This window comes from Xenopus laevis, chromosome 1L, assembly GCF_017654675.1.
Source record: "Xenopus laevis strain J_2021 chromosome 1L, Xenopus_laevis_v10.1, whole genome shotgun sequence".
NCBI lineage: Eukaryota > Metazoa > Chordata > Amphibia > Anura > Pipidae > Xenopus > Xenopus laevis.
The window spans coordinates 201,470,924-201,486,276 of NC_054371.1; the positions used below are offsets into that span (position 1 = coordinate 201,470,924).

Here is a 15,353-nt window from a genome sequence, read left to right on the forward strand (position 1 = left end):
AGGTGTAGTACCATGCTAGTACCTGTGTGAAACATGAGTAGTGATGCCCAGCAGACAGTCCCTTTATTCTCAGCTAAGGCCCCTGTGCTAGGGGACCCACCAGGAAGCTTTTGTCTGCTGTCTGTAAAAAATGTTTGCATGCTCGGTACAGTGATGCCTCATTTAGAAATTGCTTAAAAAACACACGGTGAAACACACAATTTACACACGTTTGCTAAAATGTTGCATAAAATAAATTATGTTTGCTACCACAACATAAAATATATATGTGGCCTTTTGCATAGTCAAGGGCTACATGTAAGACTCCTGAAATCTTGCCCATCAACGCATTTGTTTCTCCTTACCTTCTTCTGCAAATTTGGCATTGTTTCTTCATGAGGTCAACTATCCAGTTGGTCTATAATGGCATTTAAGTATGCCTCCTTGCATTTACTTCTCACTCAAAGATAAGACCCAAACAAGCAAAAATCAAGGGAACAGGGCACTTCTGCACAAAATATTAATTTTGTTTATATTAAAAATAAACCCATGTTTTTACTCCTTGAAAAGGGGTCTTCTTTAGGGGTACATGCAGAAGTAAATGCAGGCCTTGCCTTTTCCCTTGATTTTTGCCAATAAACCTATGGGGATATTCAGGTAGCCATCTAGCCACCTACTTTTATTAATGGTGTGCCTTTTCTAACACCTTAGTACTTTGTAAAACCTCAAAAAAAGTACCTTGATCTAGGTGGGTGGGAGGGTATGTGTTAGGGGGCCCTGGTGTGCACACGCTCCCTTGTCTCCTGCTGTACTGTAAATGAGGGAGCAGGTGGTTAGTGGAAACCACATTGCAAACTCTGCAGGCAGGGCCCTCTGGTGATCATAGGATCTGCTGTATGGTAATTAAGCCACTACAACAGAACTAGGACGCTAGGATTAATCATTGCTTCCCGCATTTTTGAGAGATGCTCACCTGACCCTACAACAGTAGTTACTAGCAGCTGGACATTGCAGAAGACATTTACTGGATGTAAGGCAGGCCCAAACTGCCAATCTGTGGGTTCTGGCAAATGCCAGAGGGGCTGCTCAGGGGCTTTTCTGGGGTCGTTGCTGCCTTGAGACGGCCTTTCAGATTAACCCCCCTTGCATCAGGCAAGCACTGGAGTGGGCCTGGATGGGCCACATGATGACTGTTGCAGAGTGCACTAGAAGATGTTAGTTCTTATTTGAAAATCATAATTTCAGCTCTTAAAATTACCAGAAGCTGCTTTTTGCTGACCCTGGTATCTTCAAGTCAAGTCAAAGTAAACTTTATTGTCATCTCAGCAGTATATGAATATACAGTGAGACGAGACGACGCGGCTCCAGCTAGTACATATCACAAAAAGGCACTTAAAAATTCACAATAGATATGTAAACATGAAATGTGCAATATTTCTTGCAGACTGATGCCACCCGAGGTGAGTTTCTCAACTATCCTCATGGCAGTAGCACCCCTGGGGCTGTACGGTGCCACTGGGGGGGCTGTGTTGGGCCTCTGTGTACTTGCTATGTTTTTGGCACCCTTCCCATGCAGGGTTGCCAGGTCTAATTTTCAAAACCAGCCAAAGTCAGCTACAAAACCAGCCCAAAACTAGCCAAGAGGCACTTCAAAAGTAGCCCAAAATGTGCAATGTGCAGTGAAAAAAAAGTCTAAAAAAATAAATGAATATATATGAAAATACACCTTTTTTACATTTTCACTGTTTCGATAATTTTTCCATGAAGCAAAATGGGACAGATTCGCCCATCGCCATGTGTGTAATTATGTAGGGGGGCCCAGGAGGTATAAGGGCTAAATAAGACCCTAATATAAATACAATTTCAATAAATATTGGTAAAACAGGTCAACCTCTAGACATTTTGGTTGTCAGGAGATTGCTTAAAAGTGATGGGAGACTGGGGTACAGAGCACAAAATCTGGTAACTTCTACACAAGCCAGGCTGAGTTGGCTGGACTCCCTAGGCAACCAAGCTGACTATGTTGCCCCTCCTGCATGCACACAACCAAGCGCTGGCGCATGCGTGGACCAGCACACACGCCGGAGATGCGTACATGCATATGCATGGAGGAGCGCAAACGGCTGAAAGGGTCACAAGGGTCCGGACTAGGGGGAATCCGGCAGAAGAGGCACCATTCCCTGACGCCAGGCCCGGACTGGCAATCTGTGGGTTCTGGCAAATGCCAGAGGGGCTGCTGTAAGATGCCATTGAAAGTGACTATTTAGTGGGCTGGTGGGGGATGATTGGGCCTCGGTGTACCTGAAATGGTAGAGCCTATTTGGATTCTCAGTCCAGACCTGCCTGGCGCCCCTCCAAATTTCCGCCCTAGGCACGTGCCTCTTCTGCCGACCCCTAGTTCCGGTCCTGAGCCATTCCCATTGCATGCTGGGTATTGTAGTCTTGACTTGGAAGTCGGAAAATTGTTAAACAAAAACTAAATTACCCAACATGCATTGGGAGACGCGTGCTTGGCACATTAGGGCAAAAAACCCAAAAAAAACTTTGGCTCGCTTCCAAAGTACAAATCAGCCAAAGGCCGAAAAAGCAGCCCAAATCCGTACCTTGGCTCGTTTGTACTTTCAAAACCCACATGGGTTTAAATTAGTAGCCCAATTTGGCTGTAAAACCGCCAACCTGGCAACCCTGCCTGCGTGTAAAATTGCCACAGGTCGCTGCGCTCCAAAGTAAACCCTCCCGCCTCTTGTTCGTGACAGAAAAAGTTACTAACGCCTCAGTGTCAGCCCCTTCCAAGAAAACACAGCCAGAACCTTTATTACTATTTTATTACTTGATCCCATCCCAGACATGTCAGTATCCAAGGAATAATAGGAGAGCGACATTTTTGCTCTTCCCACACTGGGCCAAACGAAGTTGCTGTACATATAACGCAGCAAGAAACGCCACAAAAACCTCCCATGGAGGGGCGGGGCTACATCGGGCAGCGTGGGCTGGGAAACAGTTCATGAAGGTGTGATCCCCGCCCCCTGCAGGGGACAGACAAGAGGTGGCCGAACCGGAGCAAGTAGTGTCCATCCTGCTATACCGCACAGCACAAGCGCTTGACTGAGAGGCGGTCACTATGCTGTAGGAGCTCACAGGTGTCACTGCATAGCCATGAGCGTGGGAAACAGCAGCAGAGAGCAGCGAAAGGTAATCACAAGCACATTCCCCTGCATCACTGTTTTCACTTCTTCTTTATTAACGACTACTTTAGTCTACACTACAATGGACTACAATACCCAGCATGCTTTAGTGTTCATTATAGACTGGAGACTTTATTCAACCGGCACCTTGGGGTCAGTTCGTCTTTAAAGGGGTTGTTCACCTTTAAATTAACTTTTAGTATGATGTAGAAAGTGACATTTGGAGACAATTTGCAATTGGTTTTCGTTTTTTATTATTTGTGGTTTTGGCGTTATTTCGCTTTTTTAATCAGCAGCTCTCCAATTTGCAGTTTTAGCAATCTGGTTGCTAGGGTCCAAATTCCCCTAGCAACCACGCACTGATTTAAATAATAGACTGGACTATGAATAGGAGAGGCCTGCATAGAAAGATGAGTAATACAAAGAAGCAATAGCAATACATTTGTAGTCTAACAGAGCATTTGTTTCAAGAGGGGGTCAGTGACCCCCATTTGAAAGCTGGAAAGGATCAGAAGAAAAGGGCAAATAGCTCAAAAAGTAAAATGAAGACCAATTGCAAGGTAGCTAGGAATGAGACATTCTATAACATACTTACATAGGGTGTTCTATAACATACTAAAAGATAAATTGTGGGTGAACCACACAACAGTGTCCTTTCCCTTTACAAAAAATTTAGAATTAAAGATCCATAAACAGTTTTAGGTTTTATTCTTAGTTATTTTTCTGCATACAAATTATTATTTCCTGTGTTTTTTGGGGGGTCCCCTTGTTACGTTTTTGCTATGATTTGATGAAATTCTTATGACTATAGTTAGCGGAATGTCATTGAACATGTATGGGAGCATGGGAAGACTGTTCCTTATTGCCAAATTATAATCATCACTCAAATTTGGATCTGTGAATCAGTGTTTTATATGAACCCCCCACACATCCGTGCCTAATTCTGCTGGAGCGTATTATTCTAAGCACAGATTGTGTGCGCACATATATTTAGATGACACAGCTGCTTAATTCCATTGGAGAAAGTTGTGTTGAATATAATAACAGTGATATGTTGGTGGATGGGACTGCCAGCTACTGCCGAGCAATGTGTTTATTATGCACCACAGATTTCCTGCTTCTTCTAACAGCCAATAAGAATTATGGTTAAATGACTTGCTTCTAAAAAGGTAGTAGACATAATGTAAAAGGTGTACCTGATGTCAATGTAATCTCTGGTTACATGCGCTGATCTGATGATCAAATGAATGGTTAGTTAGTTGTTTAAAAGTTTGCTGGGATGATGAAGGCAAAATGACTGACGAGTATAAAAGCTGCAGAACCAGAATTTACAGAAGAGGGAGGCCACTGGTAAAGCTTAAGGATGAGGCCCCAACGTTGGAGAATGACATAAACCAGGGATGTCCAATTTATGACCCCCCAGCTGTTGTTGATCTACATCATCCATCAGCCCCCCAGTATGCTGCGAACTTCATGGAAGTTTATTCATATGCAAATGTCAGTTACAGTATTTCTCTGATGGCAGTTTTAAGCATCAATGCTTTACCTTGTTTGCCTTCTGTTGCCTTACCTCAGGAGACAAGCCACACTTGCACTAATGTCACAATATATGTGCAGCTTGCACCAGGGCAGGAACCCATAGCAACCACTTTCACTTTCATCATGGTTTATATGTGCACCAACAGCTGGAGCAAGCTGTGTTATGATTTCGCATAGAGCTTATTATAATAGTGTGTGGAATGATGTGCAGGTTGACCTGCAGTGACCCACGGGTTGACCACCGGTTGGGCGGGTTCGGGTTGAAATTTGGACAACCATTGCAGGTTAGGGTTGGGTAGTGGTCAGTCTAGGGAAGTACACTGCTCTACTGCGCCTGAAGATTCTCTGTCTTGGAACCAGAGGTACAGGTTGGACGCTAGGTCCTACAGTGGCAACACTTTGCAGGTTAGGGTCGAGTGTGAGTCAAGGTTTTGTGGATTAAGTTCGTGTGCGGGTTGAGTTATTCCCGAACTGCACATCACTAATGTGTGGTTAATTTTTTTTTCTCCCTTTCAAAATGCGCAGAATATTAGAACATGTACAGAACAGTAAATACCGTGGAGGGGGAACATGCACCTCGTTAAATAATATAGGATGTAATTTTTTGCACGGGTGACAAAATGCCCTGTGTGCTTGTGCCCCAACTACCATAAAAAGACCGTCAATTATCGGGCTATTTGGAGAACAAAAAGAACTGCTCGGATATAATCCCAGAATACCAGGGTTTAAAATATGCATAAAAGGTTTTTTAGTTTACGTAAGTTTATTCTTACACAAGTTTAACCTAGGCACTTGTGTTTTAAAACGAAAATGGTACTGAAGGGGAGATGGAGGAAAAATTTAGCAGGACAATAGTTACATTACTGCAGTCGGGGTAATCCGAGTACAGTTAGCACTACAGGGTGCTCCACTGTCTATCAGTTTTTCATTTCCGTAAGTTAAACATTACTGCACTGCTTCCTAGAAAATACATTTTTATCGGAACAACTTGATGGGTTTTTATAATTCATGATCCGATCAACAGGTTTTATTTGATTATGGGACTTACCTTCTTAAATTTAATTTTGTAAATTCATTCATTAACTAATGAGAGTGTGCTCTCAATTTTAAGCTTCATTACTGTATAGGGATTTTAAGATGGTAGAAATGTTATATGTATTTAGAAATTAACCTTCTATTGTTTTTATAGCATCATTTATATTAACATTGACTACAGAGGAGATCAATAGTTTGTTAACTAATTAAACATTTCTAAGTTATAAAAAAAAGTTATAAAAAATGAGGACCAATTGCAGATTGTCTCGGACATCGTTGTCTACATCACAACGATAGTTAATTGTAATGTGAACTACTCCTTTATAGTGTTTTACCAGATCTACGCTGTATATTCTTCTGTCTGTATCGGAGCAAAACCATGCAGTCTGTTGTGTTCATAAAAACATATGAGCCTAAAGGTGGCCATAGACGCAAAGATCCACTCGTTTGGCGACATTGCCAAATGAGCGGATCTTTCCCCGATATGCCATTAACGAGCATGGCTATATTGGGGGTGATCTGAACGATCCGATTACGATGTGCAACGGGCGTCGGCGGGATCGGTCGGGTCAAAATCAAACCTGTCCGATCGACCAAACCATCAGACCGAAAGATGTCGGCACTTTCCACACACGGTCCGAAAATCGTACGAATCCTCGATCTGTGCGTCTATGGCCAGCTTAACTGGGGTCAGACCATTACAGATCATTTAAATTCAAACAAAAACAAAACATTCTATCTAAATATGACATCATTTTCTCTTAGTGCAGCTAAATTGAATTTTTTGCAGCAGCATAATTACAGGTATAGTACATGTTATCCAGAATGCTGTGGACCTGGCATTTTTTGGAAATGGGGTCTTTCTGTAATTTGTATCTCTATACCTTGTCAATTAAAAAATAATTAAAAAATTATATAAGCCCAATAGGATTGTTTATTCTCATATAAAGATGAATTATATCTGAATTAGGGGGAAGTACAAGGTACTGTCATTACAGGTATGGGATCCGTTATCTGGAAACCCGTTTTCCAGAAAGCTCCGAATTACAGAAAGACCATCTCCCATAGACTTTATTTTATCCAAAAAATGTGAATTTTTAAAAATTATTTCCTTTTTCTCTGTAATAATATAAATGTACTTGATCCAAACTAAGATATAATTAATCCTTATTGGAAGCGAAACCAGCCTGTTGGGTTTAATTAATGTTAACATGATTTCCAGACTTAAGTTATGAAGTTCCAAATGGCAGAAAACCGCAGGTCCCAAGCATTCTGGATAACAGGTCCCATACCTGTGTTACAGAGTAAAAGAAAGTCATTTTTAAAAACTTGAATTATTTGATTAAAAGGAAGTTTATGGGAGATGGCCTTCCCGTAATTCGGAGCTTTCTGGGTAACAGGTTTCCAGATAACATCTCCTGTACCTATATTTTTATATAATTAAGTGAGGCATTATTAAGAAACCCCATGCATATTTTTAAAGTAGAATATTTTTTTCTTAAAAGGTGCAGCCCCCCCACGCAGGGCCCCCTTCCCTCCCTCCCTCCCCAACTGCATCTAATGCTTTGCCATCAGCCGCCCACTTACCCATACCAGAGTAGTGCAGTGCGGTTGGTGGCTGCCATGTCTAACTGCATCACATCCAGTTTCCAGGCTTTGATCCGAGAAGTAGCATGCTCACTGGAACTGATTGGGTTTCCAGTGTGCATGCTTCTGTTCAGTGATCAGCAATGAGGAGCCTGACAGATATAGCACCTTGTATCTCATTCCCTTCCCCTTTAGATTGTAAGCTCTTTTGCACAGGGCCTTGCTCACCTTTTGTTTCGGTACCGGTCGTTATGTATGTAACTCTGTATGTTTTATGTATGTAATTCATGTGATTTCTTTGTATAAACACATTTATTCTACAGCGCTGCGCAATATGTTGGCGCTCTAAAAATACATGTTAATTATAGCATCAAAGCCCAGGCACGGGGCATGGGGCAGCTGATGTGGGAGAATTAGATGCAGATCAAGAGGGAGAAGGCTGTCAATGGGGGCTTTTGTTCTCCTTTATATAGGCAGCAGTTTCAATTATGGATCCGCACACACCAATTTTCTGCAGTTTTCTTTTATTTGTGTTCACCACCAGTATCAACGTTGATACTGGTGGTGAACACAAATAAAAGAAAACTGCAGAAAATTGGTGTGTGCGGATCCATAATTGAAACTGCTGCCATTGGAAGGCCACGTCAGGCCGAAGGATAACCAGCACCACTAAAGCAGAAAAAGTGAGTAAAATTCCAGGTGTGCGGTATAACCATTTCAATACTCCTTTATATAGGCCCCTACTTATGTATAAATGTATATAAGATATTTTAATTCCTTGGTTTCACCTGCTCTTCTAGAACTTCCACAAACATCTAGTCACAAGGCCAATCTTCCGGTGTAAAACTGTGTTTATTACTGTGACTCTGAAATGGTCCAACAAAATCTTTTCCACAGTTGAATTGTCCTGTGTTTGCCTTGCTCGCGTGCAAATATACACACTGGTTAAAAAAAAGCCATTCACTTTTTTACTGTACACACCTGAGCTTTCAAATAAGTGACAAATCTTTTTATGATGAAGTCGATGTTGAATTCCACATAGATTATTACCCTCCTCATGTGTTTTAATGAAGCCCAGTACATTTTGTGCTATACAGTTATTAATAAATGTGTCTTCGGTCTAGTTTATGGCCATCTTAACAGAAATAGCTTTTAGAATTTTATATATTTTTTTGAATATCCCTAAAATATGAATGATGAGATTAAGATTTACCCTAAAATACATTCGGTTGAAACTGAACTAAAAGGGCAATTTACACCTAGGGTTCCCACACAGTGTGCAGGGTGCTAAAAAAGCAGCACCCCTTCACCTGCATCATTCCTTCCCCCTAAAAATTATGGAGCAGCAGAGGGCGCAGGATACAACAGAGCCCTAGGAGAAACGGTTTCAATATTTTTTATTGAATTTTTTTTTTTTTTTTTAAAATAGAACATACAGTCATAAATATGACATATCTTATTAATAACAGTAAAATGTTTACATCACAAGATAAAAACAGATAAACGGACCAGGTCTGAACTTTAATGTATAAAGAATTGGTTAATAGCTGTAATTATACATTAAAACATTCTTATGAAATATTTGCTTAATCTATAGGACCAATCACACTACAACTTTATTTTTGTATTTTCCTAAATGGAGCAGAGCCTAATAGAAACTGGGGGACCAAGATCCTCCCTGCTAAGTTTCCAAGGGTCGCATCCATCCCTTAAGGATATATGCAGCACATTTGTGTCCTTTTAACTAATAAACTTAACGTATTATTTTTATTTGTAGATATGTCTACTATATTAAGAGATACTAATATGAAGTTCTATCGCTTACTAGTTTATATCGATAACCATAAGTAATCAAATAATGAACAATTGAACAGGGATTGTCTAACGGGACATGTCACTGAGTATATGGATAGGATAATTAGCTATAATGACCAGTTGTTTAAGTATTGCAGAATCAAAGTAAATTTAACTAGTGAGAGATCTAAAATTCAGATAATTTGGATGCAGGATACACTGACAACCAAAGACTCGCCCTGTCGAGAAAGGTTTGTAGATTTCCACATTTAACAGCCCAAGACTTCTCAGCTGTCAAGTTGAAATCCACTTTTTTCAGAATTTCAGTAATTTTTGGAACATATGGAGATTTCCAGTTATCAACAATTAGAAGTCTTGTGGATACAAATATATGATGTAATATGAGCCTCTCTCTCTTGGGCAGGTCCCTGATTCCCAAGTGTAACAAAGCCATACCTGGGGGGATATGAGTAAGGTTAACTGGTAATTTTTGTAAAACTTTTTCTACTTCTTCCCATATTGGTGTAATTTTAGGGCAGTGCCAGAAAATATGGTCCAATGAGCCTGTTTGGCCACAGTTCCTCCAGCACAAAGGTGTTGTTCTGCTGTCAAATTTGGATATTTTTTCAGGCGTCATATACCATTGCCAAACCATTTTGATCCAGTTCTCATGATGTGAAACACAATGGGATGCTTTCTTTAAAGATTTTAGGGCACATTCCCAATCTTCTTGTGAGATGTCAGTTTGTAAAGTTTCTTGCCACTTTTTCAATTGCCATTTGGGTGTGTCATCTTTTAATGATAATAATGCTCTATATAATACTGATGTTCCTTTTTGATTATTTTTTTCAGATTTTAGCAGTCTATTTATCTGGGGAGGTAAATTTATTGGATTAGGGGGATTTTTAGATAGAAATTTATGTATGCTAAGATATTTGTTGTTTTCAGATCTAGGAATATTGTAAAGGTTTACTAATTCATCAAATGTTTTCAGTTTAGTGTCATCAAAAGGTTTGTCTACCGAATCCAGGCCTAATTCTATCCAGTTACCTATATCTAAGCCTTTAATCATACTAGATAAATTTATTATGGGATTTGAGCCCTAGGAGAAACTAGGAGCGCCTACCCCTAACCCGCTTCCCCTCAACTTGCATTCACTTACTGAATGAATTCACCAGAGATCGTTGTCCACTTTAACCTGTGACTTTATTTATGCACACATCATGATATCGTGGCAAACACTGTGCAGACAGCTAACGCGTTTTGTGCTCTGAGGATGTGCCAGTAGTAGGGGAATGAAACGTGTAAACTGTCTGCACAATGTTTGGAATTGCATCAACTTTCTTCAAACCTATATATTTGCTAATAATTGGTGCAAGATGCAGAAATTGGGTATAAGATTTTCGAATAAAATGATGCTTTAGTAAGTGATAGCTGTTAGTATTATATTTAAGCTGGTCATACAGAGGCTCATAAAATCATACAAAGTTGGGTGGACAATCCCAACCTATATATCTCTAACATCAGCCAGTACATTGATCAGGCAACATTTTGGCACATTGCGGTTGTTCACCTTTTTAGTATGATGTAGAGAATGATATTCTGAGACAATCTGTAATTGGTTTTAATTTTGTATTATTTGTGGTTTTTAAGTTATTTAGCAGACTGGAATATGAATAGCAGAGGCCCTGAATAGAACGATGAGTAATAAAAAGTAGCAATAACAATAATTGTGTAACCTTGCATAGAATTTGTTTTTTAGATGGGGTCAGTGACCCCAATTTGAAAACTATAAATAGTCAAAAGAAAAAGGCAAATAATTTAAAAACTAATAATGCAGACCAATTGAAAAATTGATTTGAAATAGCCATTCTATAACATACTAAAAATTAACTTAAAGGTGAACTACCCCTTTAACCCTTACTTAAGAATCTGTGGCAAAACAGGAGCTTAAAGTGGACCTGTCACCTACACATAAAAAGCTGTATAATAAAAGTCGTTTGCAAATTAAACATGGAACCCACATTTTTTTTTCATTAAAGCATCCATACCTGTTATAAAGGCGTTTAAATATCTGAGCTGTCAATCAAATATTACCTGCCCCGCCTCTATGCCTGAGTTATTTTCACTTTTCATTCAGCACTTCCTAGATCTCACTGATCTCCCCACGTTCCCCCTCCCTCATACTCTATATTTGTGTAGGCCGGGCAATGTGTATAGGCATTAGGTCCCCCATTCAGGTGCATACAAAAGATTTTGAGGTGATACACAACTTGTCTTAATAACAGTGTCCACAAAAGGGCTCCTGTCTGCGTGCTGTGATTGTGTAATTCCAAGACTGAAGGAACCACAGTTTAAAAAATAAATGTAGTATAAGAAAGTTTTATTTTGCTCAACTAACATGATAAAAAATAATATGGAATAATATCTTAGGGTGACAGGTCCCCTTTAAGTACCAGCACACCACACATCTCTCTATATATGTTGGTTTAACACACCTTGGCACACAAGGGGATGCTGGTCAGTTTGCTTCTCTGGGATGGAATCACAGTGGCAAATTAACAAATTTCATGAGGTTCTGATCAGTCTCACTCCTTGGCATGAAATCTTAAGTCCTCTTTTCCTGTCCAAGCCTGCACTTGGGTGTCTTGTTGACCAGACACTCCTTGTTCAGCTTAGCACCAAGTCCATGTGTATTTTCGGATTTGAGCTTTTTGCAGCATATGGGTATAATAAATCTCGAAATTTTGAGTTTTTGCTCCAAAAAACAGATACATTTGAGGTTTAGTAAATAACCATGTTATTGTCTTTTTTTTTTTAGTATAAGGTTGGAATCCCGCAACAGCAGCAACATCTTAGGATGAGTAAGGCACCCCTGAAAGTAGCTTTTAGCATTTGCTAAAATATGAATTTTTTTGTTTTAGTAATGCCACTTTATACATTCTTGTCTCTAGCCGTAACCTTTAGTAACCAAGCGCATGTGGAATTTCCGAGGCACGGAGTGGCGCTGTGCAGGTGTAGTGCTTGGACATGTTCCAACGTGCCTATACACTGACCCATCCGCTCAGCTAATAGTACACAGTATTTCTTATTCTAATCCACATGACAAGAAAAGCAAAGGATAAGATAATACATGTGATTACAAAGATCCACAGTGATTGCATTTCCTGTTTCCCATGTCCCTGACAGCGCCGAACATGTTTGGTAACTTTCCAAAGCCAGAAGTATAGCACAGGCTGTTTTTAAACACGACTGTTCCCACATATGGGAAACCCGTAAACCATCTGCAGAAGTCACTTTCCAAAGGAAAACATTGACTCTTGTGTGAGCAAAAGGGAAGAGCGAACACGTAGCTTTCAGTCGTCCCCTGCGAATTTAAATAAGCTGTGTACATAAGTGTCTTTTTTTAATTTTCCACTTCAAATATGGTTTCCATCTGTTTGCAGATTGTCCGTGACAGGCTCTGGTAATTCAGAATTTATAACATTCAGAATACTAAATTAACCTGGAGGAAATAGAACAGTGGACTCTGTCCAGAGTTCTCATTTAAAGCAATAGGTATTACAGTCAGACCAGCTTATAACCCCAAATTCTTCTTTTTCTTATTATTAATGGTTATTTATTAAGCATACTACGGGCACACACAGATCCTGTTGGTACATGTTATCTGACTGCTCCTGCTTACTGTCTATGGAATTAAAGAGAACCATTTGGACGAGGTAGCATTGTAGAACATGGAACTGGCTGGTATATAATAAATGTATGGAATCCCTTATCCAAAAAAAAACATTTCTGTCTAGTTTAAGTAAATTAGTCAGATATTTGAAAATTATTTCCTTTTTCTCTATAATAATAATAAAATAATACAGTGTGCTTGATGGTGACAAAGCTGCATGAACCCATATTGGTAGCAAAACAATCCTATTGGGTTTATGCTCAAATAGTTCTTAGCAGACTTAAGTTACGGCGATCCAAATTACAGAAAAAACACTCTGGATAAGAGATGTCATACATACATACATACATATTTGTGGTTTTGGACTGGATAGAATGGGGACGTGACTTGGGCCAAATAAGGTGATGCTAGTGTGTAGTGGGCATGACCCGGATCCAGAGGAATACAAGCTGGCATTGTTATCCTTAAATATGTGGGTTAACTTGGGATGCACCATATACACAATTGGATTTTTCATGGATTTTTTGCCCTGGGGCCAATGACTGAATAATATTGTGGGCCTAGGGGGATCTGTTAGAGGAGGACTGCATCAAAGTGCAGATGCAATCCTTGCCCCATAGATTTTTCAGATCTACCTAATAAATATAGTTTTTGTGTATATGTTTTATAACCTAGATATTGGTCAGACAGGGCCTCTCAAGGACCCCATACACAGGCCAATAAACCACTGACTTGATCTAGAGTGAATGAGTCAGCAGATTTTAACAGTCGGAGCTATATACATTAAGGATAAAATGTAGTCCAACAATAATTAAACAGAGCACAATACTGCCTTGGTGTAAAATGTACAACAGGAGTTTTGGGTGGGATTAATAATTATGTTCTATTAAGTTCGTACCCTGCACCAATCTGTAATTTTCCCATTTGATTGGAGTGATATTTACTAGCCTTGTCTTGTGAAGGCTGCTTGTTAAACGTCAGTTGCTTGTGCTTCATTAGCATGGGAAAAAACTGTTTGTAGAATGCCATATCAACGAGTTATTTGTCTTACAAATGTGATGGGTTGTCACTCATTGTTCTGTTGCTACATTTCTGAAACATGCATGCCATTCTAAGGGTTGGGGCACACCGGAAGATTCTGGGAGACTTAGTCACCTGGCGACTAATCGCCTCTTCTTTGGGGCGACTAATCTCCCCGAACTGCTTCCCGCTGTCTTCCTCCTGCTAGAATGAAAAATCGCGTCTCTTAGTTTTCCGAAGTCGTCTGAAGTTTCCTCGTGAGGCAATTTCGGAAAACAAAGTGCCGCAAGTGCCATGCCGCAGTCGATTTTTCATCCTAGCAGGCGGACGACAGATGGGAAAATTAGTCGCCCCAAAGAAGAGGTGTTTAGTTGCCAGGCGACAAAATCATCCCGAATCTCCCAGTGTGACCATACCCTTAATCCTGTACCTGCATTCACCATATACAATATAGCAATTCATTGTCTCACCCGAGAAGCCTTTAACTTAAAATAGCGGATTGATGAAGTCCCAAAGGCACCTTTTGCTGCTGTTAGCTACAGGTGCTAATCTTTACCTAATTAGAAGTCATTTGTGCTTAATAACATGTCACAGAATGTAAACATCTCGCAGCAACCAGACCTGCCCTCAGGGTGCTGGCACCCACAGTAGCGAAGATTTATCATTAGCAACTAATCTCCTCATGTGCCAGGCTAAAGAGCACCTTGTGTATAATAATATCACAGGGGTATATCACCACGGCTGATTCTACCCTTTCAGGAGAATATCAGAGGGTGATATTTTACCATATCTATGTTAGAAATTAACCCATACCCCAACCCACCTTCTATGTGGCACAAGACTAACTAGTTGCTGCCACAGGACTAAGGGTTAGTTCACACGAGGAGATTCGGGGAGATTTTGTCGCCTGGCAACTAATCGCCTAGTCTTCTGGGCGACAATCTCCCCGAACTGCCTCCTCGTGTCTTCCCATCCGCTATGATGAAAAGTCGCCTGTGCTAAAGCACACGCAGCACTGCGTTTTCAGTTTGCCTGTAGTTGTCTCACGAAGAAACTTCGGGCGACTTCTGAAAACGCAGCGCCGCGTGTACTTTATCACAGACGACTTTTCATTATAGCGGATGGGAAGACACGAGGAGGCAGTTCGGGCAGATTGTCGCCAGAAGTCGAGGCGATTAGTCACCATGCTACAAAATCTCCCTGAATCTCCTCGAATCTCCTTGTGAGAACTAACCCCAACCAGTTGCTGCCACATGCTTAATTTAGATAAGAGGGAGCTCCTATTCAATACAGAAAGGCAGAACTCCCCAGTCCCACTCCAATCTAAGGTATGTAAATTACATTAAATGCCCTGCAGGTAATAATACAACTTCAAGCACCCACTAGTTTTCTAGTGGGGTAGCCATTTCTACAAAATATATGTTTTTTTTTACATTTCCCCCACAAAGATGCCTCTGTGATAACAGGAGCCTAAGGGAAAGACCTTTTCTTACCAACCCTAAAACTGGCCCAGAAGTTTGCAACCCTGCCATGCCTGT

General features: G+C 40.4%; 1 protein-coding gene across 2 annotated transcripts in view; it reads left to right on the forward strand.

Moving 5' to 3' along the window:
* The first annotated feature begins 2,866 nt into the window (after nt 1-2,866).
* LOC108717944 (high affinity cAMP-specific and IBMX-insensitive 3',5'-cyclic phosphodiesterase 8B) overlaps nt 2,867-15,353 on the forward strand; it is a 98,102-nt gene continuing 85,615 nt past the window's right edge. For both annotated transcript variants that reach the window (XM_041568959.1, XM_041568963.1), the window contains exon 1: nt 2,867-3,171. In XM_041568959.1, the coding sequence (XP_041424893.1) occupies nt 3,136-3,171 (36 nt within the window). In that variant the 5' untranslated portion in view covers nt 2,867-3,135. The remainder of the gene's footprint in view (nt 3,172-15,353) is intronic.